This window comes from Vidua macroura, chromosome Z (assembly GCF_024509145.1).
Source record: "Vidua macroura isolate BioBank_ID:100142 chromosome Z, ASM2450914v1, whole genome shotgun sequence".
In the NCBI taxonomy this organism is placed as follows: Eukaryota; Metazoa; Chordata; class Aves; order Passeriformes; family Viduidae; genus Vidua; species Vidua macroura.
In genome coordinates this window covers 65,098,824-65,124,469 of record NC_071611.1, presented here as the reverse complement: position 1 = coordinate 65,124,469, position 25,646 = coordinate 65,098,824, and the positions used below count along the sequence as shown (strand labels likewise).

The 25,646-nt window shown below is 41.9% G+C and overlaps 1 protein-coding gene across 3 annotated transcripts in view; it reads right to left on the bottom strand.

Moving 5' to 3' along the window:
- Positions 1 to 89: 89 nt before the first annotated feature.
- Positions 90 to 25,646, bottom strand: part of MARCHF3 (membrane associated ring-CH-type finger 3) — a 58,877-nt gene continuing 33,320 nt past the window's right edge. Inside the window, exons 3-6 of one of the 3 annotated variants that reach the window (XM_054004246.1) lie at positions 22,887 to 23,146; positions 21,662 to 21,869; positions 8,525 to 8,734; positions 90 to 371 (exon numbers count right to left, since the gene is read on the bottom strand). In XM_054004246.1, the coding sequence (XP_053860221.1) occupies positions 336 to 371; positions 8,525 to 8,734; positions 21,662 to 21,869; positions 22,887 to 23,140 (708 nt within the window). In that variant the 5' untranslated portion in view covers positions 23,141 to 23,146 and the 3' untranslated portion in view covers positions 90 to 335. Of the gene's footprint in view, positions 372 to 3,205; positions 3,785 to 8,524; positions 8,735 to 21,661; positions 21,870 to 22,886; positions 23,147 to 25,646 lie in introns of those variants that run through there. The other 2 variants (XM_054004244.1, XM_054004245.1) reach the window with 2 other exon arrangements.

Below are 25,646 nucleotides of genomic sequence, written 5' to 3'. Positions count from 1 at the left end.
AAAAATCGTGTGATTCTATGTAGTTTTAAAGATACTTTCAAATACCAAATAATTGGCAGTAAAGAGGCAGGGCCCAGTTCTGTTTGCAAGGAAAATGCTTCTTTAATTACCAGTTCTGTGTTTAGTGAAGAGCCATCTCACAAAAAGTAACAAGTAAAGATATTTAATTATTAACAGTTTGTTGGTTTTGTTTTTTTTTCAAAGGGAGAGCTTCTTTAGCTCTCTTAGTGCATGAGTCTGTCTCAGACCTCTATTCTCAAACCTCTTTCTGATGGTACGCATTGCATCAAAGGCCAGTTGCATTTGTTGGCTCCGGGTCCCTTTATGCAGAGTTGTCACTTTGCCGTGTGTGACTTTGTGTTGGTGCAAAGCTGCTTTAAATAAAGGAAATGTAAATGACATTTTGAGATCTCAGTCTGGCAGAACTGTTCAGTTGAGTAACGAAAAAAAAAACCCAAACACCAAATATGGAAGTATCTTTAATAACTGCTTCTGTTTTTCTGTGACTTCCTTCCAGCTGAACAGAAAGCTGGGGTATTTCTAAATTTTTATGTAATGTGAGAGGCAGGTCCTGCAGGGAAAAGGCTATGTAAAAAAAGTAAAACTTCCTCATTTTGCATTACACTCATCACACTGAATCACAACAGGCTGCTTTTATCATTTGCAACTCAAAATACTGGCTCAAATACTGTTGAATACTGTTCCTTCCATGTAATTTCTTATCTGGAAAAGGAATGTAAATTACAAGGTCAGCTGCATGAGAAGAAAGCATAAAGTTGCTGAGAGAGAAGTTGAGTGACATTTAAAAAAGATAAAAAGGTGGTCAATCCTCCTGTCATTAATTATGTTCTTTAATTAATTTTGTTATTAAGGAGAGCATAACAAAGGTGTTATTGTACTGCCAGGAGCTTTGCTGGCTGCGGCTTCTGCTGTGGTTAATTTTGTCTTTCACTTTTATTCAGACAGAAATGAATGTTGCTGCTGTTGTAGAATATTTGCTGTGATAATCCAGTTTTTTATGGAAATTTGGGCTTTGTGTGGCATCTATAGCATCAACGCGTGGAAGGAAAATCAGCTCCCATCTGGGAGATACTTCTGTCTGTAAATCTTTAGAGCAGAAGAACTAATATCTCTCACCTCCCAGTTTGTGTGTTTTAGGAAAAACAAGGAAGAATACAAGTATACTTTTTTTCCATGGGTTTAATGCAATGTTAAGTGCCTGACTGGATTTTTCCTGCCACTTTTTTTCTGTCAAGAAAATCCATGGGACACTACTGTGACTTCACCAGACAGGTCCGCTGTGCTGCTGCATCAAGCACAGAAACTGGGTTAGTGATGTGTGTGCTAAACTGGACCATACTTTTAATCTCTGTCTGCTTCAATATGCTTTCTTCAGGTAAGTAAAGATGTCTTTACACACACACACACACACACACAAAAAAAAAAAAAAAAAAAAAAAAAAAGATTGAAATAACACAAATGAATGGGCCAAGCCGCTGTGCTGATCTCTGTGCATAGACCTTGCAGCTTCATTTGAATAAATGTTTCCCTGAATGTTTTGCCACTTAATTCCCTATCACCCTGATTTTTGGTTTCATGAGGCAAAGCCAACAATAGCACTCATTAAGAACAACAATTCTTTCAAAGAATTCAAGAGCAGTAATAAAGTTCTGAAGAGAGCTTACCTAAAGTATGCGTGTAGGCATTAAAACACTGACAGCATCCTGACCCAGCTAGATTTGCTTTATTTCTTTGCCCCTGGCCAGCAGATATTTTTTACAAGTTTGAAATTCTGCTTAAGTGCGTGTTCGGTTTTCATTACAAATAATTATTTACCTTTGGGAAGAGGTATTAAAAAAAAAATAAAGCACTACAGGGCTTAGGCTATCACAGAGATTGTGATATCCTTATCTTCAGAGCCTTGTATAATTTTCTCTGGAACAGAAGCAGTTATTCACAGCCAAACATGAGCAACCCCAGCCTTGTCAGACTGATGAGTACAGATCTGCAGGTTCATGATTTTCCTACACACCTTGGCTCATTGTGTAAGTGCCTTTCTGTTGGAATGAGGCTGTTATTGCTTTATATCCCCATGATTCTCCTATCCCCATGACTGACAGTTACAAAGAACATTGTTAAATAAGATGCTCACAGCTAGACTGGTTCACAGACAGAATAAAGAAATTTAACAGATTTGGCTTTGTGTACTAAGCTTTTTCCCCCCTCACACAGAGCACACACAGAACATCAAATAACTTCTTGTCTGATGGTAAATGCCCATAATACCTTGAACTTCATGAATAACAAATTATTAGCCTTCCTGCTATGTCTTCCTTTTGATTTTTAGTTCCTGCAGTTTTTGGAAAACAAAGCACATGGTGGTATTGCCATCCATGCACAATTCCATGAAATTCATCTGTTCAGAGGGGCTCTGTATCAATTTCTAATTCTAGCAGCATTTGGTAATGAGATTTTGTGTAGTTATTTAAAATAAGTGTGTCTCTTCTGGGAGCGACAAACTGCTGAATGAATTAGGCATAAAACCAAGGGGAAGCAGATAAAGTCACCCAGGAATAAGGTCTGATTCTACACTCCAAATTCAATTCAGTTGCCATAGAAGACTTTGCATTACATATTTTTAATTTTTTTTTCTTTTTGTCTCAGTGCTACCATGAGAGGTCAGGGTTTGCACACACTCTGTCAAATCCTACCTGTCAAGCTGGAGTTTCTGCTCCTTTAAAATAATGATGTTCTTCATGCAAGATGAGTCCCTGCTTCCTAAAACTTATCTGATGATCTCATTCATTATGTATGCAAAGCTTTCCCTATACAAAATAAGCAGTAGAGTTAAATTTAGCCTGGTATAAATACAGGATATGTTGGTTAAGTTTGAATTCATACCAGCAGAATGTGTACTTCACTGAAGAATGTGGTAGTTTTTCGTGGAAAAGTACAGTTTTTCTTTTCCTGAGTGCCGTGTATTATAATGCTTTTGACAGGAAGATTATTGCAATTTATATAATTTTTCTCTTGCACATGCTAGATTCATAACTGAAGAATCTTCCTTGTCAGACTTTTCCTGCCAAATAGGAAAATGGGTAATACAATTTTGTAATCACTTTCTAGCATTTAAATAATGTGCCAATTTGTAGAGCTCATTACACACAGCTTTTAATAATCAAAACATTGGTATATTAGACCTGCAGATAAAATCAAATGAGGAAATGCCATTGCTGTGCTTTAGGAAGCAGAAATAAATATTGGTTAGTGTCCAGCTGCTCAAAGAAACACTACTATAGGAACAAGAAATCATAAAAACAAAGCACTTTTTAAACCTGTTTTGCATTGTTAATTACCATAGTTTAATACTTTAAACAATAAAAAAAGTTTGCTTCACTCAATGATGCAACAATTAACGTATTTGCAGAATCCACAGGGTTCCTGCTAGCTAAACACGTTTGGCAGCTTAGCAAATGCCACTCATGACTTGAGTTCTGACTGTGATTTATCCCTCTACAGTCAGTCTGTAAATCCAAATTGCACATTCCTGGGTGCTGAACGCTGCCCGACCCCGACAGGTCTGAGAAAAAAGAAAAGTATCTTTAGTGTGCAACTGCACCCCCAATCACACGATTGTCTCCTTGGAGCTCCTTTTGAGGGGCTGCAGGCCCAGCAGGGACTGCCGGGTGGAGGGGGCATTGGCAGATTTTGGGATGAGGAGCATCACTTGCTGATTGTTCCGACGCCACTCGTGGTACAGCCGGCAGTGGTACCTGAAGGACACCTGGGGACAGAGGGGACACGAGCTGCCTTCAGTCACTGCCACCCTGCAAGGACTCAGCTCGGGCTCCAAATGCCTTCCAGTGGGACAAAATGGGTGAGAAGTGGTGAAAAGAGAAGATCCAGCATGCCCCAAGGTGCCACAGCAGACGAGAAAAGTAACCTGTGACTATTTTAGCTCTCATTCCCTCTTTTTCACAGCCTGAAAAATCAGACATCCTGCCTCTGCCTTTCTCAAGAGCTGTGGGCGCACATGGAATGAGAATTTGGAATATCTTCTCTTGCTTCAGGTTGCTAAATTGACAAAGAGTGTAGTTTGCAGGCAGATGAGCAGAGGGTGGTGTGTTCTACCTTGTAATGCTTTACTGCTGAATGCATCAAAGCTGGGCTTGCACAGAGGTAATGAGCTGACAACGTGCTCAATTTAGATTGGCTCTGAAAGTTTTTTGTTGTTGTTTTCAGGTAATTTATACCTTTATGTGGAAGAGAAATGTGTGATTGCTGTGGAGATGCAAGATAGCTAGGCCTCATGTTTTTAAAAAATAGTTTACAAATTGTTTTAGTGGCTGCCAATGGTTGTGGGAGTTGTAGCTGTGTAAGAGGGTGTATATGTGCAGTTAAAAAAAAAAGAAAAACAAACCAACAAAAAACTAACAACTGTAAAAAACTAAAAACTGTAAATTTTGAGAGAAATGTGCCAAGTGATGATTGTTTTCTTCTTGAGCTGTGGGCAGGAGTTGCCTCATGCACCGTATCCTTTCCTTACTGCAAAAAGGGTGCTTTTAATTAAAGAAATGTACCTTTCAATGATGTCCTACAAGGGCTAAAAATATTTTTTTCTTTTTTAAATTAGATCTTTTCACAGCTGTCTGAGGGAAACCGATAAAGCTTTGGTTTACTGCTGGAACTTTGGATATTGAGATTTTTAACCTTTCTGTGCTGAAAGGCACAGATCCGCAAGAGAGCACTGCATTTTATTGTGCTGTGGAGAGGGCTTCTAAAATTGATTAATAGCACTAAAATTACAAGTGTGTAGTTGGTTAGAAATGTGTAATATCACAGGGTGGAAAATTTAAAGTTTGGGGTTTTAGAATATAGAAATAAATATAAAGTAAGATAGAAGTTTTAAGGTAGAGAAAAGTTGTTGTTCTTTACTTTCTTCTTCCTTTTTCTTTATGGGTTTGGGTGGTATTTTGTAATTAGAAAAGTCCACATTGCAGGCTTCAAATGATTAGCTGTTAAGTTAAAAGAGAAAATAATTTAAGTGCTATTTCTCAGTTAGATAGTTTAGCCTTGTAACAAGAGATAGTTGGCCATTTTGTACCTTGCTAATAAAAATCTGCAGAACTCACAGTAATGAGACATAGATAAGAAACAATAAACACCTGAGTCTGAACATGAACAATCGTCTCAAGTATCTTCAATCCCATCCTCAACAGAGGTAGAAAAAACAAGCAGAGAACCCACAGTTTACTAAGCAGTTTTGCAAAGACAGCTCTTCAGATTGATTCCCCCAACTTTCAACCTTCTCTCCTCCCCCTGAAGGAAAGCATCCTGCATCTTCTGTTTCTGTGGAGCAGTGTGTATGAAGGAATATGAGAAATCCCTTCTCAGAAGGGATCCCTTCTCACACTGCAGGAGCAGCAGAAATCACTTGGAGTAGGGTGGAGGGTGAAAACACCCCAACCTCTGCAAAGTTGGATGCCCTGTAAAATGCAGTGAGAGTGAGCTGGAGTTTGGGTTGGGTTTTCAAGCAGCACAACATGAGGTTGTTTAAGTAACAGCTGCTTTGTTTGCAGGCAAGTATGTCATACTAGAGAAAGCAAAGTGTGGCCCTGAATTCTTAGTTTAAGTAACAATCCCCTTTTTGTGTCTGGAGCTTTCTTCTTGGGAGGACCAGGCAACTTTTTTGGTGTGTGTGTGTTAAAAGTACAGAGTCAAAAGCAACAGTGTTTTATGGATAACTTGTCTGTTTTAGAGAGAGGGATAAAACGGCTTCTGGGATGCCAAAAATATCATCCTTGCTGTTCACTGCTCACTGGGATAACTCTGGTGTGTAAATAATCTGTATGCCAGCCTTTGCCTCCAGAGAAGGAAAGCTGATTTACTGGAAGTAAAACAAAGTTTTAGTTCTCTTAATTTCCCCAGGACCTAAAGGAATATTGTGTGTAATTTACCCTGCAGCACTGAACCTATTCCCCGCACAGCCATAGCAATGTAACAGGATTCTCCCACTCCTGAAAGTGACAAGGCATGTGCTGTTAGAGAATTCAATGAAATTAACACTTCTGTGTGTGGGACCATTCCTTCCTGCACGACAAGGCGGGCCTGGAGCCTCCCCAAGGCAAACCCAGGCTGGAGCTTTCCTACATCACTGAAAGGAGGGTTATTTTGCCTCCCAGCTTCAATAATTTTGTGATTCACTCCCCTAAAGGCCTCCCTGCCTTGCCCTTCTCAGGTTAGCACAGTTCTTCCTTAGCCCATCCATCTCCTACTGCCCTAAATAACAATTTAAAATAGAATTACAGCTGTCCACAACTGAGTGAGCATCAAAGATACTGAACTTCGATTAAATCAACCAAGGTGTGCATTTACATCAGGCTCACTATCACTAGCATGTTCTCCAAGAGCCAATAGCATATTTCTCTGTGTGCTTTTGAAGGGGTAATATTTATAAGGTGAATATAAGGGATTTTTGCCTCTTACTCTGCAAATGGAACACCCAGGGATAGGGACCAAAGTTGAGATACTGCAGTAGTCTTAATAAGCACGGCTGGATAAGTCCATATGTCATAGCTAATTAAATTCACCTGAAAAAATGCCTTTTAACCACTTCCAACCATTTTGGTGATGCTGAATTAAGTGTGTTAGGTAAATTGTTTGGCATTTTGGTTTCTAAGACAGCCATACACAAAGGAAATTTGAACAACATTTGCTTGCATACCTGCCAGGCACATCTACACCCAGCACTGCAGGAAAAACAAGTGTGGCCTCAATGCTGGAGTACATGGCCTGTCTCAGGAGAGTGCTGCTGCCTCACAGAAAAGCAGAAACAACAAAAAAAGATGAACTGCATGAGGCTGAGGCACAACTCAGCTTTCCCTCCCATCGAGCACTGCCTGCATTCCTCTGTGGGTGAGACAGGGCTCACAAATGTGCAAATGAGATTTCCCTTTCATAGCTTTCTTGGAGATGCTCGTGAGGAAGTGTGGGGTTTTTGTGTTCCCCTCACATCCCCTTTTCCTCAGGGCTCAGCACAGGGGGGCTTCTTGCTCCACCAATGCCGTTTTTTAAAATTGTCACCTCCTCAGTGCTGGAAGGGGTCTGGGCTAGAGCATGGCCATACCCAGTGAGGGGCAGAGCTGTGTGCTGGCCCTGTGGGATGTGGCCGTGCCATGGGCAGGTTGGGCTTTTGCTGCCCCAGCAGCACAGCCTGGCACCATCTGAGTGCATCACTGTGAGTGCTGCCCCCCTGCACCCACCCTGCTCCTCCTGCTCCACAAAAAGTGGTGTGGAACATCAAACACAGCACTAACCTAGGCTTTTCAGTGAGCTGCTACACCATGGCTTGATGAACACCCTTTCTGGCAGCTGTCCCCTGTGTTCCTCTCCTTTCTGCTGGGCCAGCTGCCTGTCAGCACACTGGGGCCAGTAAATTATCTCAATTCAACAACCTGACACAGAGTAAGTGGGTCTCGGGATGGACTGGCATGAGAGTGACTCGTGCTGAGGTGCAGGATGCAATTTCACCTGCACTGCAAAACAATTTCACCTGTTTATACAGAGCTGGGCACCTGTGTGTCCTGACTTTCTCCACACCCAATACTTTTGAATTGTAAAATTGGCAAGATGTTGCATTTGAATAAAATCTGAATCCTCTCCTGTAGTGTGGATTTTTTGGGATTTTTGTGAAGGTTGGGGTTGAATGCATGAAATGGTATTTTTTTGTTAAGACTCAGATGTTTATTAGTTTTTATCTATATTACAGTCACACAAATTGTCAGTTCTATAGTACTTCATTCTAACAAACCAAAAATGGAGCTGTATCTCTCTCTTTACAAGATTTTTTAAAGGACAAACTGTCTAATTAAGAAATGACATTTAAATTACTTTTACTTTTAACTTAATAACTAACTTTTTGTGGCCCGTAATGTGGACTTTTTTATCTAATTACACAATGCTACCTAAACTCATGAAGAAGAAGGACTAGCCTCTGCCCTAAAATCTCTATCTTTAGTTTTATATATGTTACTATATTCTAAAACATCAAACTCTATGTTTTCTACTATTTGATATTACACACTTTTACTCAAACTACACACTCTTAATCTTACTTCTATCATTTAATTTTTGAATCCTTCTCCATGGCTTCAGGTCAAATGCAGTGTTCTCTTGGGAGTCAGCACAGAAAATCCAAAATTCTCAGTAACCAGGGTTCCAACACTGCAGCGTTTGTCTTGAACACCCCCGTGCTACTTCCCTGCCTCCCTCCTGCTGTCCCCACTGGTGTTTGGGATTTGAGAATCCTTACCCCGAAGCTAGCTGTCTTTCTTGTCTTCCAGAAAGTTCCAGGGAACTTGAATGTTGTGGAAACAAGAGGTTTCTTGCAGGTGCACTTTGCATTCACCAGCAAAGGAGGCAAACAGAAGCAACGCTCCTTGCAATCCTCTGTGCGATTAATTATCCTGTTTGCTCTTTCCCTTTTTTTTCCCCCCATGCGTTAAATAAAAGCCCTGATACTTACCAGGGTCCAAAAGAGGTAAATAGTGAAGAGTGCCACAGTGAGTGCAATGAGGCCAACAGCTTCCAGCCTACTGCTAAAGTGCAGGTGGTCCACGGCTCCTCGCAGGCACAGCCAGCCAGAGACGGTGGCCAGCGGGGTGATGAACAAGAAGCACACCATGTCCCCAAAGAGAGTCCTCTTCTCGTGCTGGGGGCCCGGGTTCCTCAGCCACTGCACAGGCACAACACAGGCAAGGCAGGTGTCAGCACAGGGAGGATATTTTACCCTCAGCTCAAAGCACAAAGCCACCCCTTGGAGGACTGAATGCACGCGCAGGACGCGGCTGTCGGTGTCCCACAGGATGCCTCTTGTGGATCTGTTTGTTTTTAATGTATAGCTCCATAGCTCCTGGTACTTTTCTATAGTTCCTTGAGAGCTTTACACTAATATTTACACTAAAACTGCTGAAAGCAAATCAAATCACATAGAATTTGATTCCTTACCCTCCTGAAACACCCTTGGAACCCCAAGAATTAGCATTCATGCTTTCCGTGAAATTGGATTTTTATGTTAATTTTAAATACATGGGAAGAAATCAGTCTAAAACTTTTTAAATGTTTCTCTCTATCACCCCATGTAAAAGAATCAAACCTTTTGGTACAATTATGCTTCTGGCAGTCTTTCCAAATACAGTAATGCAGCTGCCATCGGGAATGTTTTTAGTTTATAAAGACCAAGCCTGAGCCTTTTAGTGGCTGGAGTTTTTTAAGGAAAAGATTCTTTTTAGGATAGGTATGTATGTGATAATTGTATTAATCATGATACCTTTCAATCTGTGCATAGATTAATTTATAAGGCCATTGAAGGGGTGTTTTTGGTCTAAAGGAAAGGGGGAGTTATTGGAATGTTGGGGGACACAAGACAGATGATGGGCTTTGGACCTGGTTAACATAAGAGATTTGATAACAGCATGCCTTGGCAAAAGCAAACAGAACTTTGAAGATTGCAAGATTCAGACAGGTTTACCAGAAAAAGAAAATTACATCAGACTTCTGCAAGAAAGAGATGTTTAAAATGCATAAGTTTATTTATGTGATCTTTAACTGAATCATTGTAGTACACATTACTAGCCTCCCTAAAATAGTACCTAAGAGTTTGTATCCCACAAACTTTTGCATCTCTTCATCGACACTTTTCCTGCCCCCTCTCACATTTCAGAATAAGAAGCCAGCCCTTTCTAACATGTTCTTGGAATTCTGTTTAGTTTCACTCTCAAGAATAGAACTTCTAACCAGGATATCTTGTTTTTCATCACAAAATATAGAGCAAACAACTTCCTTGTCCAGCTCCAAGGGGCAGACCCTGGGACAAGTCTCTTATTGCATGTACCTGCTAAATATACTAATTAATTAACTTTATTAAAATTGTAGAAATCCTGTATCACTCACTTGCATACCTACACTTTGTGCACCTGAAAGCTTTCATTAAAGATCTGCTTTTTACCTTACCACTCTTAATATTGTTTGCAAGGTTTTCCTTTGTTTTTAGGCAACACTAGAGACCTGACTTTCTCCCCCTTGCTTCCTGCTGGTGTCCACCTTTATCTGTACCCACCATATCATTTATTTAGCTGTGGTAAAGGCTGCTTTGAGAAGTATTTTATATAGTGCAGCCCCTGGCATTTGCCCACTGGCTTCTTAAAAACTCCCTTCTTAATGTGTAAAGGAGTGTGTAGAAAATATTTTAACATTTTCCATGCTATTTTAGGATTCTTTTTTTTACATTCTGCTCATAACATTTGCAAAGCCATTTTCAACTTGTTTTCAGATGCCCCCACATTTAAGCAGAGTTCAATGCACACAAGGTTATTTTTATTAAGAGGGTATTAATCTTGAGAAACAGAGTGCCTGAAAGTCAGCTGCTGAAGCAAAGGTTAGGATTGAACAGCTATCAAGCCCACACGCCCACATTTCCATAAACAGGAGTTGGGATAGCAGAGGTGAAAGAAGTTCTTACAACAGTACATTGAGGTCTTTTAATTAAAAACAACAACAACAACAACAAAAACCTACAAAAAACCAACAACAACAACAAAAAAAAAGCAACCCAAACCAAACCTCATCACACAAGTCAATATTTGAAGAGGAAAAGTACCCAGCCCTGTAGTTTTTGGCAGTGTGAGCTGTAGGATTTGGTGAAACCTGCTCTACAGCATCTTTTTATGGGGCCAGCAGAGCCAGACGAGGCTCATGCATCCCTAAACACTTTGGTCCTCTTATTTCCCCAAGTGTGTTACACATGGCAGTAGAAGTCCTGTCTCATGTGCTTTTGACTTGCTTGAATAGTTCTGAAATGTTAGGGAAGTACAAAGCACTTTAAACCAGCTACATATTACTATGAGCAAGAAGTTGTAAGGGAAGATGCCAATTAAAGAGGAAGGCTCAATACTGTATTTTTTCTCTCCTTAACCAGGAGAGATAGTAACCAGCTGTGGTCAGTTTACCCCAAGAAGCAGCTAAGTCCCCACACAGCCATTTCCTCACCCCTCCAGCCCATCAGTATGAGGGGGAGAACAGCAATAGGCTGCAAGCAGAGTTTTCTTCAGCAGAGCTTGTGCAAAACAAGGGGACATACATTTACATTTGGACACCTCTTTATTTTACTGTAGCTTTAAAGGGAATGCTAAAAAGTGAGTAGAAGTCTCACACTACTTTCCTTGGGGCTTTCAATCCATTTATAAATAAACACCCCCAAGGGTTTATGCACAACAGCTCTAGGTTGCATCTGGTTGCTTCTGAAAAGTCTGATTGCAGCCTTCCCCTTGTTTTCCATTTCCAGGAGACCCTGCAATGTGAAACCACCAAGAAAACCAGAGGAACTGAAAGCATCTGATAGCAGAGATTGTGCTTTTAAAGGTTTTAAAGACTGAAAAAAAAAACCAAAAAGCCAAGGTTTTGTGGAAAGCACTTGTTTGAAAGGTGACCTGGAAGAGAAACACCGGGCATTTGTAAACTTCTCCTTGACCTCAACAGGAACTGCAGGTGTTCACCACTTTCCCAGGACAGACTCCAAAATTTTGGCACCCGTGCAGCTCAGGTAGTGCAAGAAATAGTTCCCAGTTCAGAGCAAGGAGGAAGAACATCAGGAATGCAGGGGAGGGAGCACACATGTCAAGGCATGTGCTGTTATCCCCACCCTGTGACTGTCATTACACACAGGGCAGTGCACCTGAATTAAGACAGCATTTTTCACTGTGCCATCAAACCTGATTGAAAGTTTGAGCAGATTAAAATGGTGCGGAGCTGCTTCACAGGCTGATGGCTCCCTGCTCCTGGTGCCCTGTGGCACATGAAAAAAGAGTAAAACCCAAGCAATTTAAATATTAGATGAGGCTGTGACAGGCAAGAGTAGTATTAAATAATAAATACAGCCATCACAATTCTACAGTCTAACCTCAAAAAGCCGGAAGGATTTCATTAGCTAGCTCTGAAGTATAAGTCAAAAGCAAAGATTAAGCAATTTCAGTGGTTGTACAGATTTCAGTCGCAGCACTTATTTTTCTCCTGAAGCAGTGCACACCTGCTTCAAAATCTGCTTCTGTTTTGAGGTTTCAGCCATTTGTTTTGGGAATGGAATGGGCACTGTCAAGTTACTTTATAGCTAAAAAGCTAAGTCAGCAGATCCTTTTGTGCAACTCATACCCACACAGGGATCCTCACAAAGTCCTGAGCTGATTAATTACTGTGGCAGTATTGTATGGACTACCCTGCTGGCCAAGAAGGAGATCTAACGCCAGAAGAAGCTGTCAGATCTTTACTGTGACACCCTGAAACCTGTCCTATTAAAATGTGTCAATGTGCCCAATTATTTCTGCAATAAATCCAGACTCTCAGAGTGATAATTTCCATTTAGGGGAGCAGGGAGGAGGGGTAAAGAAAAAAAAAAAAAAAAAAAGGTATATTTGAAGTAAAATTCTAGCCTGCCTGGCATTTTGTGAAGTGCGATCTTAAAGTGATCAGTGTTCCCTGTTCCTGATCCACAGGTAACTGGAGCTAGAGTAACAAGACATGAAATGACTTCAGCAATGGCAGCAAAAAATTATTTCAAGAACTTTAAGCACAGCATCTGATGCAAAACCCAATATTGGCTCATGACTGAGACAAGCCAAGAAACCCTTTGAGAATCCAGCACCTCAGAGAGATGGGGGTTAACATTTATCTCAACAAAGTCACTCTCTAAATGCGTCTTGAGAAAATCCAGAAGGGAGAACTGAAGGGGGCCATCAGTAAAATAAAAATGCTACTCAATGTAAGGGACTTAAGGTTGGCTTAAGAACAGATGGATAATAGTTGTCCCCAAATAAATTTAGGATAAGAATCAGAAAAAAATTTCCCCATCCTTCAGAGGATCCAGCTATGGAGCAACCTCCCAAGAAGTGCAACTTAGGCTAAAACCCTTAAAAGCTGATATAGTTTTGAAAAGGAATTTGCTTACATCATGAAAGAGATTTTTTGATGTACTGCATTTGACTTGACAAAAAGGCACACCTGTGGCTCCTCCACCCCACACACGTAATACACACAGAAAGATTTGCTGCAGTCACTTCAAAAAGCAGAGTTGAAATTGGAGGAGGAAATCATTGGAGCAAGCAGCAGTCAAGGACCAGAACTCCTGGAGAGGTTCAGAGTCCCTGAATTTATCTATCCTAAACAAAATGAGCTGCCAGCAGAGCACTACTGTAAAACACCTCCATGATTCTAAGCTGCCTCACCACTGCCAAAGGCCAGATCCTGGAAGTACTCATCTCTGCAGGTCTAACTTCAATCAGATGACTAACAAACGTAAAAGTAAAGTGTGTGCACAGTGTTCTTCCTGATCAGATCCTAAGGCTACAATCTGGTTCTGCTGGAGAGCCCCTTCTGGTGGAGTTCTTTTTCCTTGGAGAAGTGATTTCAAACATTATTGGAGCTACACCATGAAGCTGGGTGGAGAGGACAGGAAGGAATTATCTCCCCTAAATGCATTGTCCTTTGAGCAAAAAATAGCTCATTGCACATCAAAACTCATCAGTTTGTTCTGTCATTTTCACTCTGATGGCTCAGCAGCGAGTCCTGGTGGAAGCAGGCTGTACACAAGATGAAGTGATGGAAATTACTATGGTTTCTGGTTTCATGCCAGCAGCTACCAATGGGAGGATTCTGCCTTGGGCTTTAAGCACTGAAAGGCTGATATTCCCTCTTTTTTTAAAAGAATAGTTCTCTAGAATGAAGAATATTTTGGAAGACCAGGAGGACCATTTATTGCTCCTCCTCTTCCCATTTATTGCCCATCCACAAAATATTGCATCTGAGGAAATTTTTTTCCTGACACTATTTTTACTTGAAATATTCATTTTAACATTTTTCAGTGAAATGTTTTGAAACTTGGCTTAACTATATGTAACTAAGAAATAAAATCTCCCAGACTAGAATGGTATATATGCTTGCTTTCAGTGTCATGAAAGATTTCGGGTGACTTGAAACTTTCCTAGGTTAATGTTTTGCCAAGGAAAACAAACATTTGACAGTTACTTTTTTGGCAAGAAAAAATATTTATGCTTCAGTTTTTGTGGCTCCTCCTTATATCAAACATTCTATTACTGACACAGTGATATTGTCTTTAGTAGGTGCCTTTAGAAAGGCCATGGTGATAGCTCACAGAGATGTTTCTTTGCTCTCAAAGAATGTATTTGACAGTTGGAATCAAAATTATTTGATCTCTGTAATGTTATTGTGCCAATACCATGGCCTCTTTGTAAATGAGTCTCCTCTTACTTAAGTTTAACCCCTATTTTAACTCAAATTGCAGGAAATATTTTAAATGTGGATGTCTCATGACATGAGCCAAGCGTTCTTTTTGAAATAGCAAATAAATTTTACATTATTCTGTGTGTTTCTGAAAGGGGAAAGATTACATTTTCCATTGTATGGAATACACCAGTATAATAAAAATTTAATTGTTGTTTTGTTTTGTTTTCTAGAAAGGGTAAATCACAGCACAGACAGCTACTACCTAGGGTTGCTTTCTCAATGTGAAGAGATCACCACAGGCTGTTACTGTCACACCACAACTCAATTTTCAATTTAGACCTTGGGTCTTTTACCAGCCAAAAAACAGGAGCAAGAAATTGGGCAGGTAAGGCAAGAGACCAGCATGGGTCAGTGGGGACCTGCTGGCCAAAGGAAAGGGGAATAAGCAAACAAATGCACAGGCAGCAAAAGCAAGGACAGGTGACATGGGAAGAGTCCAAAGATTGATTTGTGGAGGGTTGGGGTCAGGAAGCCAAGGTGAAGCTGGAACTGAACCCGGAAAGTGGGAAAGAGTACCAGGATGTTCTAGAGCTTCATTAAACAGGAAAGGAAGGGCACAGAAGGTGTTTTCCCCACTCCAAACAACACTGGCACACAGGTGACAGGGGATGGGGAGAAGCCTGAGGTACCCAACCTGAGCTTTTCTGCCTCAGCCTCCAATGGCAGCCTCTCCTCCCAGCCCTCCAGGTGGATGGAGAGCAGGATGGGCCCTGGGGAGCAGAGGCTCTGCCCCTGGAAGGAAAGATCCTGCTCAGGGCCAGCTGAGGAACCTGGAAATGCTCAGCTCTGTGGGACCTGATGGGATGGAGCCCAGGCTCCCCAGGGAATTGGCTGGGGGAGTTGCCAAGACACTGTCCATGACTGGAAAAGTCCTGGCAGTCAGGTGAGATCCCAGGAGGCTGAAAAGAAATATTGCGCCTGTCTTCAAAAAGGGTGGAAAGGAAGAGCCTGGAAACACCCAGCTTAATTCCCCTCTGTACCTGGGGAGGTGATGGGACAGACCCTCTGGAAGCTCTGCTGAGGCTTGTGGAGCTCAGAGAGGGGATTTGGAGCAGCCAGCACAGCCTCACCAGGGGCAAGTCCTGCCTGACTAACCCAGTGGCCTTCTCTGATGGGGTGGCAACACCAGTGGACAAGGGAAAGGCTACAGATGTCATTTACCTGGGTTTCTGGAAATAGAGTCTCCCAGAGTCTCTTTCTGCAAAAAGAGTCTCCCACGACAGCCTTCTGTCTAAACTGGGGAGAGATGGATTTGTTGGATGGAAGAGTCCCAGGCCAGGCTGGACAGAGCTTGGAGCAGCCTGGGACAGTGGAAGGTGTCCCTGCCCATGGCACGGGTGGTACTGGATGGAATTTAAGGCCCCTTCCAGCCCAAACCACCCTCTGATTCTGATACACAAAGCTCCACCAAGCAGCATTAATACAGTGGTTCATAGATGTGGTTTCATGTTTCTGGATTACACACACTCAGCTTCCAAAAAAGGATTAGTAATTCTCTGGCAGTGAAAACAAACAGCAGAGCTTGCTAAATGGCACTAAAGAAACCTATGAAATGTCTTGCAGGTCCAATTACACAATAGTATATATTTTTCGCATTAGTCTGGCTCACTGATGTTCTGTTTTCCTACTAGCCAATTTTAATTTATAGTTCTGGAGATGCTTGTATCAGTTAAAGCATTTCAGGATGTGTCAAGAAAAAAAGGACTTAGTGGAACTGTGGGAAAAGCTGTGTTTCTTTCTATCTGTGTGTGTATTTAGAATGCTCTCATTCTGTTTTGGATGACTGTATTCCCAGTTAGGCAGACAAATATATGCATTCAAGAAAATCAACAAAATCACATTTCACATTTTAAAACAAAAGCAAAGCAGATTTGCTATTGGCAAAACTTATTTATTTCAAGACATTGCAAATGTCCTGATCTAAAAGCTCAAATATATGGGAAGCAAAGACATGATAGATAATAAATGCTTGATAGGTCTACAAATAAAGACAGATCCATTAAATCTTACCACTTATATTTTCCTAGAAAATGTAAACTTTGATTGGCTCCTGTCAGTAGGAAATGCTGCCAGCAGGAAGGACAGAGATAGATGACAACCGGACAGTTCAGAACTGTTTTACAGGACCATGATGTTCAAAGAAAAATCACCAAACCCATTTTCTAAATCAAAAGAAGCTGTGCCTTTGGAAACTCCAGCATCTTTCCCCCATCTTGTTCATTTTCGAAGAAAATCTGATCATTCAGCTACTTTCTCCTGGGAACTTTCCTTGAGTTTTTTTTGCCCTTGATTGTTATAAATTTAGGAATGAGCAGTTACAGATGTGATTGTTTGAACTAGTCTGTTCACTGACAAGTGATTTAAATTTTTATTTTTTTACAGGGAGTGGGTTGCTGTTGTTTGCACTCTTGCTGCCAGTACTATAAGAAAGATTTGTGCATTGTAGCAAATCCTTCCTGCAGGGAACATAAAACAGCTACCTAATTTCTCTTTAAAGGAGAAAGAGCATAATGGTTTGGTCTCTGGATTTCACTCCATTAGGAATAAATAGTTTTAAAAAAATGCATCTTGGAGAGTTTATGGCTTTAAATCTGTGCTGGGGAGTTCATTATTTTTCATTTTTTTAATACTTTCTTTAACTCAGACATACTTCTACTGGAGATCTACATGGCTGCTTCAAATTCTCCCTGCATGAGGTGGTTTTAGGGGGATTATTTTCACAGCAGAAAACAGCTAGGTACACAAATGTCTCTATCACCTTGCCCTTTTAATCTGCCCTTTTTGGGTCAAGAAAGGAAGGAGGATGAACACACCTTAATTATTTGCTCCCAGCCCTCATATACTGTATGGACAACTGCAGTTCCTCCAAACTTTGATTTATGAAAGTTTTCCTGGTAGGTGACTATGCTGAGGAACCATTTATTTTCCTTCTGCTTTGAGGTGTGATCCTTTTATAAACTACCTGCAGCAAATCTGGTGTTTGCTTGTTACAGTAATTTAATGCTAATGACTTGCTTCACTGAACAGCGGAGAGGAAAAATAAGTAAAAATAATCCCAACAGATAAAAACATCATGACTCAAAACCTTGCACAGGAAATGAATTCATATTTCAGTGTAAGGCTTCGTGAGGTTTTAATTTATGATGTAAGCTCATCTTAAATACTTCATGCATAGGTGTACATTTTAGAGGGTTTTAAAATTTATTTTATCTTACTCATATAGGCTGTATAGCCAGCAACACAGCAGGGAAAAACTGAAGTTAATTCCTGCTCAATATTGCTGTAATTATCCTGACTTTATTTTTTCTCCTAGTCATGCTGTTTTGCTTATGAGCTTTGTATTGTTAATTAAGTGCTTTCTGTTTGCAAAAAAAAAAAAAAAAAAAAGTGAACCAACAGATACCAAATCCTGGTTGGTCTAAAACATGTAAGTAACTTACAAGCAATACAAGCCTGTCTTATATGGTCACATAATACTCTTATACCGTTTTTATTTTGTAGCTGGCTGTTCCCTAACATTTTATTATTGCACATAAATATATTTGTACTGCTGCATTTCGTGCCTGCTTCTGCACTGAGCCAAATGGAAGCAACACAGATGCAATGTGAAAATTGAAATGAAGATGATACATAATATTTACATAAAGATTGACTAATCTTTATGCTGAAACACAGCAAAAGCAGCTACATGAATAATACCACACATTCCTAATGCAGATTTTTTTTTCCTGTGGATTGGCTGTATTAAAAAGGCAGCTTATATAAAACTGGAAGGTGCATAAATGTCAGTAATGGAATTACTGCAGCTTTAGATTTCACTGTGTTGGTTTTGAGGTCCTTGGCTGGCATGTCACAAGGAATATCAGCTCTGTGCATAACAGACACCATATTACAGATTTCTCTTTCCTTTGTCAGGGGATAGAAGGGGTGGGTTCAGACCCTGACTCCTCTGGCTGAATTTTGCACTCTTGTGAATGCTGAAGGAGGGTTTTAATTACCACCATAGTGCCTGACACACATTTCCAGTGTGGAAACACAGTTTTCTGGGATGAATAATGTGAGTTCAAAAACAGAAATGAGCCAAGAAGCATCACAAATTTATTGTTGAGGGGATGGATCTACATGACAGACTGCACCACCATTGCCTGCTGCTCTGGTTGGGTTTTGGGCATCAAAGAGTCAGCACATTGTGCATTTCCAAGGAGAAGATTCTCCCTCAGACAAAAATACACATCCTATGGCAGAGGCAAAAGAGAAGCACAGAGTTGTCTCTGGTCAACTCCTCTGCTGTTTCCATAAGGATGGACAGAGGGAGGAAGGAATTTGGCTCAGCCATCAGCCACACCACTTACTCCATTTCAAGCTCACTGTTGCTGCAGCCTCTCCTGCTAACAGCAGGAATAAATTCACATATGACATTTCCAGATAAAACGAGTAAAGTGCCTCAATTTGTTCCCACTGAAACAGATTTCTTCCACTCCCATGCCTAAGCCACCAGGAAACAGTGACCAATCTAGTGAAGGGATGAGGAGAAAACATAATAGCATGGTTATTTTTGTTTTCTTGGGGTTGTTTTGTTTTGTTGGGATTTTTGGGGCTTTTCTTTTGGGTTTGGTGTGGGGTTTTTTGTTTGGTTTTGTGGTTTTGTTGGGGTTGTTTTTTGTTTTTGTTTTTTGTTTGTTTGTGCTTTTGTTTGTTTGTTTGTTTTAGCTTTTTTTTTTTTTTAATGGGGTTTTTTTTGGCCCTTTGAAAAATAGTATAATACATTTTGGAATAGTCAGATATACATTCCCCCCTCCCCCTGGTTGGAAGATTTCGTGGAGAAATTATCAATATGATGACTGATTGCTTTGAGCATTTCTTTACTACCTGTCACTGACCCCTGAATGGGATGTGTTCACCCAGTGAGATAGGGCCTGTTGAGGATTTAGAGTCTGTGCTCTACAAATCACTTTATGAGTACAATAGCCCCTCTTGACCTACTGAAATACACTGGTAAAACTCATCACTCACCTCCAGTGAGAGGAGGACCATGTACTTTTTCCATTATCTAGGTCAGGGGAATCTTTGGAGAACTAATCAACTCACTAAATGAAGAGAACTTTGACACCCCACCCCAAAACTTACACACTCTGTGGTGTTAAAAGCAGGTGGCCACTTTGGCTTGTCACTCATCCAAATGTTACAGTAGGGTTTTTGTGAGAAATGGTCCTACTACACCTGATAAACCTCCTTCCATGTCCTCACACTCTGGGTGACACAGAGAGACAGGCTCGGAGGTGCTTTTAGGATACAGGAGATGAGGGGATCTGGCAGCTTGCATCTGCTTTAGCCCTGCTTTGGGAAGTTTCAGATTTTTGTTGCAATTATTTTCATGGGGAGGTTTTTGGATTTCAAAGCACTGTGTATTAAATAAGTATAAATGTCCAGGACAAACTTAAATTACACTGGCAGAAATCAAGAAGTTTGTTTATCTTTCTGCTTAATTTGCCCCCTGGCATACAGCTCGTCTCTGCTGCTCTCAGCTTTGAAAGTACACCTTCATTTTCCTTCTAAACTGAAAACATATTCCCTTTATAAGATCACAAAGGATTGGGGGTTTTTATGACCTTTCCTGCAGTTGCACCCAACTGTTGATTTCTGCACTAAAATACTATGGGCGTAAGTAGCTGAGAAGTCAGAAAATAATGAGTTGTAAAGCTAAAACCACTTAGTTACGTTTCAAAAATGTTCTTGCTCAGGGTTTTCACTTGTCCTCAACTAACAGAAAAAACTGGCAGGTTTACCATTATTACTCTAAATATCGTTGTTGCTGTTTCTACTACTTATTACTGCATCTGCCAAAAAGAAGCCTCATTTCATCAGGGAACAATCAAACAACCACAGTGCCCCATCCTGGGCAGGGTCAGCTTTGCTTTCAACTCCTTCCATCATCAGCAGCTCTGGCCAGCACCACATCCAATTTGTGCAGCACAAGTCTCACCAGGAGCCATCACAAGGGAGAAATTTCCAGAAGCTGGGCTCTGCAATCAAACTGTGATGCCTCAGCATCACTTGTCTTTCTTCTCAGTGGGTAGATGCAGAGTGGCATCATTCTTGCACCAAAGATTGAGAGGAGAGCCAGAGAGTAACCCAGAGGCAGCCAAGCACAGCTGGCCAGGACCTGCTCTGCGTGCAGGACTTGTGCTAAATGCCATGTCTTGTATCTTTTGTGGGGGGATCCTGAGGAAGAATGAAGATATCCTTAGGCTTAAGCACAAAATGTGCATGCCTATCTCAATTAAAGCAATTCTGGTAGTGTCGAACTGCTCATCCCCTGACCCACCTCCCAGCAGTCAGTTCTGTCCTGTGTCCTCTTCTCTGTGAGCAGGGGAAAAACAAAATGCTGCTTCCCCCTACCAATTTCTGATACTGTACCTCCTTCCACCAGTTTTGACACAATTTAAAGGAACAATTAAGATGCACAAGAAATACACTTTGTCCTGAACCCAAGCTCTGCATGTAGGTGTCTGTGTCACCAACAGGTACAAAATGGTTCTTCTCATTAATTTTGCCAAATGTTTTTAATCAACTTTTATTTCCAAAAGAAACCCTAACTTTGCTTCATCTTTTCCCAAAATAAAATAAGGGAGGAAAAAGGTCATTAATAGTGTCAAGAGAGTGAACTTGTTTTGGTTTCTTTTCTTTTCCTGAGGACCAAAAATACCCTAAAAACCTGGAAAACTTCATGAAGCTGCTATCTATAGTTGGCAAAACCTAAATTTTCAATGATAAAGGAGAAACAATTGTCCAATTCTCTGTCAAGTCTGTCACATAGGCAAGAATAGGCCAAAAGGTGACTCTCAAATGTCAAAACATGCCAGACACTGAACAAGAACAATCCCTTCTTGTGGGCTTGGCATATAAACTGGGTTTCCAAACCTCCTAAGTTTGTTACCTCTCAAAAGCAAGAACAAATAAATAAATTTCTGACCTATATTTAATACCATGAGTCCAGAGACCTGCCCCACATTCCACAGAAACTGCAACTTGCCTCTCTTCCACCCTCAACCAAGCTGGCTGGCATCCCAGGAATTTGCTGCAAAAAAACCTCGACTCAGGTTTGCAGTGAAGCAAACCCACTGATCCCATCCTAATAATTTGTTTAGATTCCCTCCAAAACAAGGGGTTCTGTCACACCCCACCCTTCCCCCTGAGCTCCCACCTTCACATTGCCAAACCCCACTGGAGCTGCAGAGCCCTTGTGATGCCTGCATGGAAGCAGGCAGGATTTTTCCAGTCAAAACTAAGATTTCAGGGCAGTACTGACCTCCATCAGTGGCCTGGGCTTGCGCTCTACTGCAAACCTGAAGTGGCAGAGCTCACAGTAGCTGGTGTTGGAGGACGACAGCCAGTGCTCCAGGCAGCTGCGGTGGATGGTCCCCAGCGTCCCCGTGCACTCACAGGGGGACAGCAGCTCCTCGTGGCTGCTGCCCTCGTGGCAGATCCTACAAATGGGCCGGTCACTGAAGGGGCTGCTGCAGGAGAGGGAGAGAAAACTGCTGGTCAGTGCTCGAGGGTTGTGGTGATAGCTTTTTTCTCTGTCATGAACTAGAAGCTTTCATGAATTAGAGCTCTGCCCTCCAATTAGTAATCCAAGCTGGTGGGCTAATAGTTTAAGGGCTAATGGTTTTGGTATTCTTGCTTAAAACATCTCTTTTATTAGGGAGGGGAAAAGTGTAGAGTGGCAGATGAGAGGCAGAAGACCAAGTCCTTCTGTATTTTGTATCTCCCAGCTCTTCACAAAGCAGTGGTGCAGCCACCTCAGGAAACCCCAAAGTGCAGGGAGTTGTAAATCTCTCTCAGCTGGGCATTTCTTGGTGATCCTCTGACCTAAATATTGTTTTCACTGGCCAGCAGTAAAGGGCTGCTGAAAGAGCAGCACCTTGCCCTGTAGGACCTCGAAGGCAGGGCCACGACTTCAGAAAAGCACATCAAGGCAGAAACCTCCTCTCCCTGGAAAGGGTTTCCCTCTCTTTGGGACAGCCCACAGGCACGTCAAGGAGGGATACAAACAGATGTGTGCCAAACACATCCCTGCTGTGTGGCTGCAGGTGGGTATTTCTCCTGCACTGCTTTAAGATCCATGAAGTCTTTCCAGCTTACCACCAGCAAAGACAAATTTAATTTTGACCCAGCATCAAGTCTGGATAAGGCCAAGCACATCAGAATACTCTTTCTTGCATCTAATGAGAACAAAGCCAGCCTGAAGCATGCTTCCAGGGCATAGATTAACAATATATTTCACCACTAATCTACCTCTCTCAACCAGCAGCAGAAAGAAAGGTCAATAACTCGGACGGCGACAGAAGCTGCGACTTTGGTGCTAGAAACAGCTTGTCTGGCTGCTCAGCACGCCAGGGACTGGTGAAGTGTTTTAGGAAGTGTGATGCATCCTGTAGCATGATCACTGTGATGCTGGGATGGGGGTTTGATCACACCAGACCGGAAGGGGCATGTCCCTCCTTCTGACCCCCCTTCTGTCCCCCACATACCTCTGCACGGCCAGGGTCCGCACGACGGACGAGAGCAGCTGCCCATCCTTGGAGGACACCTGCATGACATACTGGGGACAGCTCGTGGCCAGGCCCCCACTGCTGCCAGGCAGGCTCTTGCCATCAGGGGCTGGAGGGCGTGGGCACTCCGGAGGGGCTCCAGGCAGGTGGCTGCAGCGGTTGGTCCTCATGGCGCTGGGCAGTGGGTCCCCATCTAAGCAGGAACAGGGACAGGGAGGTGCTGTGGGGCACATTTCTCCCTGTCTGACCAACAGCAGGTGTGAGAAGGAGCATCCCTCCCCAGCCCAGGTTTCCGAAGCCCACTCAGCAGGGAAAGGGGGATTGCAATATCAGGTGTCGCAGAAAAATGGTCTGCACCTTCCACAAGCAGCAAGGCAGCAGCCCTGGTTTCTTCTCCCCACAGACTGCTGAAGTCATCAGTGATAAATAGAGAGGCTGAACCTTTTGTCACTCCCCCTCCAAATGTTTCAAAGGTATATACAGTCTTCACCCTGTGCACTTTCAAATTTAAAGGCTGCCACTGTCTGCCAACAGGGAAAGTTATGCACTGGAGGAGAAAATGGTGGATTGGCTTCAAATCCCCTTTGAAAACACCTCGATGCTGCTTATTGTCTTCTATCACCAACCCACAGCAGAGCAAAGACCTGGCAATTAATCCTGTACAGGGCTTTAGTCACAGAAACCTGTTTAATCACAGCCTGCGTGCAGCAGTAATTTATGCTACAAGGTGAGGCAGAAATCACAGCCTGCCCACTCCTCTGCTTTGCTCCTTCTCACATAACTGTGAGTGTGTTTTGCATAGTGCTTTCACACATGGCAATTGGGAAGGAAGGGTTGTGCTGGGAACAAGTGTGATAATTCACTTGTGGGGAATTTTGGAAGGAATTCGGGACGGGACTTCTGAGTTGTTTTTGATGATGTGGTTTATTTTTCTTTCCCACATAGGTAGGAAGGGTGAATTCGGCTCACATCTTCACTGCAAAGTCAAAAGACCCCTAGTTACAAGACCTTTTAAAGAGTTATTAATTAATAGAACACTGCTAACAAAGATATTTATGTTTTTGACCCAATCCTTAAATATTTCATCTTATGGACCCATGCTACAGTATAAGCTATCTTAGCCAATCTTGTTATGACACACAACCTACAGTGCTACATTCTAAACTCCTCGTTTACCTTTGTAACTACTTTTATTTTTATATCTTAAACTCTGTTCCTTTACTTAGTTTAACATACCTCTGCTTTATACTATAAATCCACATTCTCACTACTAGAACCTGAGTTTGGAAGTTCTGAGAGTTCCCTGCATTTTGGATTCCAACAAGAAGGAGACTGTAAATTCCTGATGTCTTGCTGGGATGGATGCTCCTGGCTGGGTGTGCTTGTCGTGGAGGGTTCCACCAGGCCATGTCCCTGCCCTTTGGGTCAGGCACCAAAAACACACACACAGGGCGGGTTAATCCCTCTGCAAAAGCAGGGAAAGATTCCCCAGCACACCTTGGGACACTTGGCTGCAGTCCTGTGCAAACCTTGCAGGTCACAATGATGATATTCCCATATTAAAATCAGGAGTTTCCCCCTCAAAAAAAAAGTGTTCTGTGTCACTCAGCACAGCTGTATGGTGACAGCACTGCACCTGAGAAGAATCTTTAAAAACCAAACATGAACAAAACCCTCTAAATGGGGGTGTTTCTATAAGGGTTTGGGAGAAACCCTGTGATTTGACTTTGTTGGGTTTGAGGAAGAGCAGCACCAGCCTTGGGAAGCCCCCTGAAGGGATGTCCTTGGCAGCAGGATTTTGTGGCATGTGAGGACTGGTGTGGATGCTGGAGCACTTGCACCACACAAGTTTTTCACACAGGGACTCATATTCCTAGAAAGGCATCTAAAGTAGGAAAACAGGTTTGTTTCGCAGGGTCACTTCAGCTGTTTTCAGACCACACATACCCCAGGGAGCGAGCTGGAGGCCGGTGAGACAGCTTACAGGGCAGAGAGTGTTCAGGGAATGGGGAAGGCTATTGGACTCTGGGCCTCATTTACAATGAAAATGAAGCAAATGGCTGATGTCAAAACCATTAACATATAAAAGATGCAGACATTTCGAGGGAATAAGAGCCACAGACTCTCCAAGGAGACCATGGTGTTCAGCAACCTTTTAGTTTTAAAATCCGTGCTGAGACTGTTTAACAAGAACGTTCAGCTGCTGAGTAGCTGCTTCATTAAACTTAAAAAGCTTAAGAAGTATCATGCTTACAGACTTACGCTGCAGAATTATGTATTTTTATCCTGATTGCTTCACTGACCTCATTAAGTACAAGAGTGGGTTTATAATTTCAGACATAATGACCATCCAGGCCTTTACAAACACATCCATCAGTCACTTGATGAGTTTGGAGGGTTTGCTGGAGCATCAGAAGATGCAACTAAATGCAAAGCTTTAAAACACATGGGAAATAATCTGGCTATATCTCAGCAAAGTTAATTCAAACTTCTGCCTGCAGCACTGCATTGATATCCCACTTTGGCAGAGCAGATACAGGTAATCCCTTTCTATTTTTTTTAAAAGTAAGTTGAAAGTTACAGCATATTTTTCTGAATTCAGAAGAACCATTTTCACACAAAATCAGTGCATGTACCTGAAAAGTGATACAATTATAGAATTAAATGATGTGTGCTTTAATACTGAACCCCATGGTAAATAATGGAGATTAGCTGTCCCCAGAAGCACAGAGATCCTAA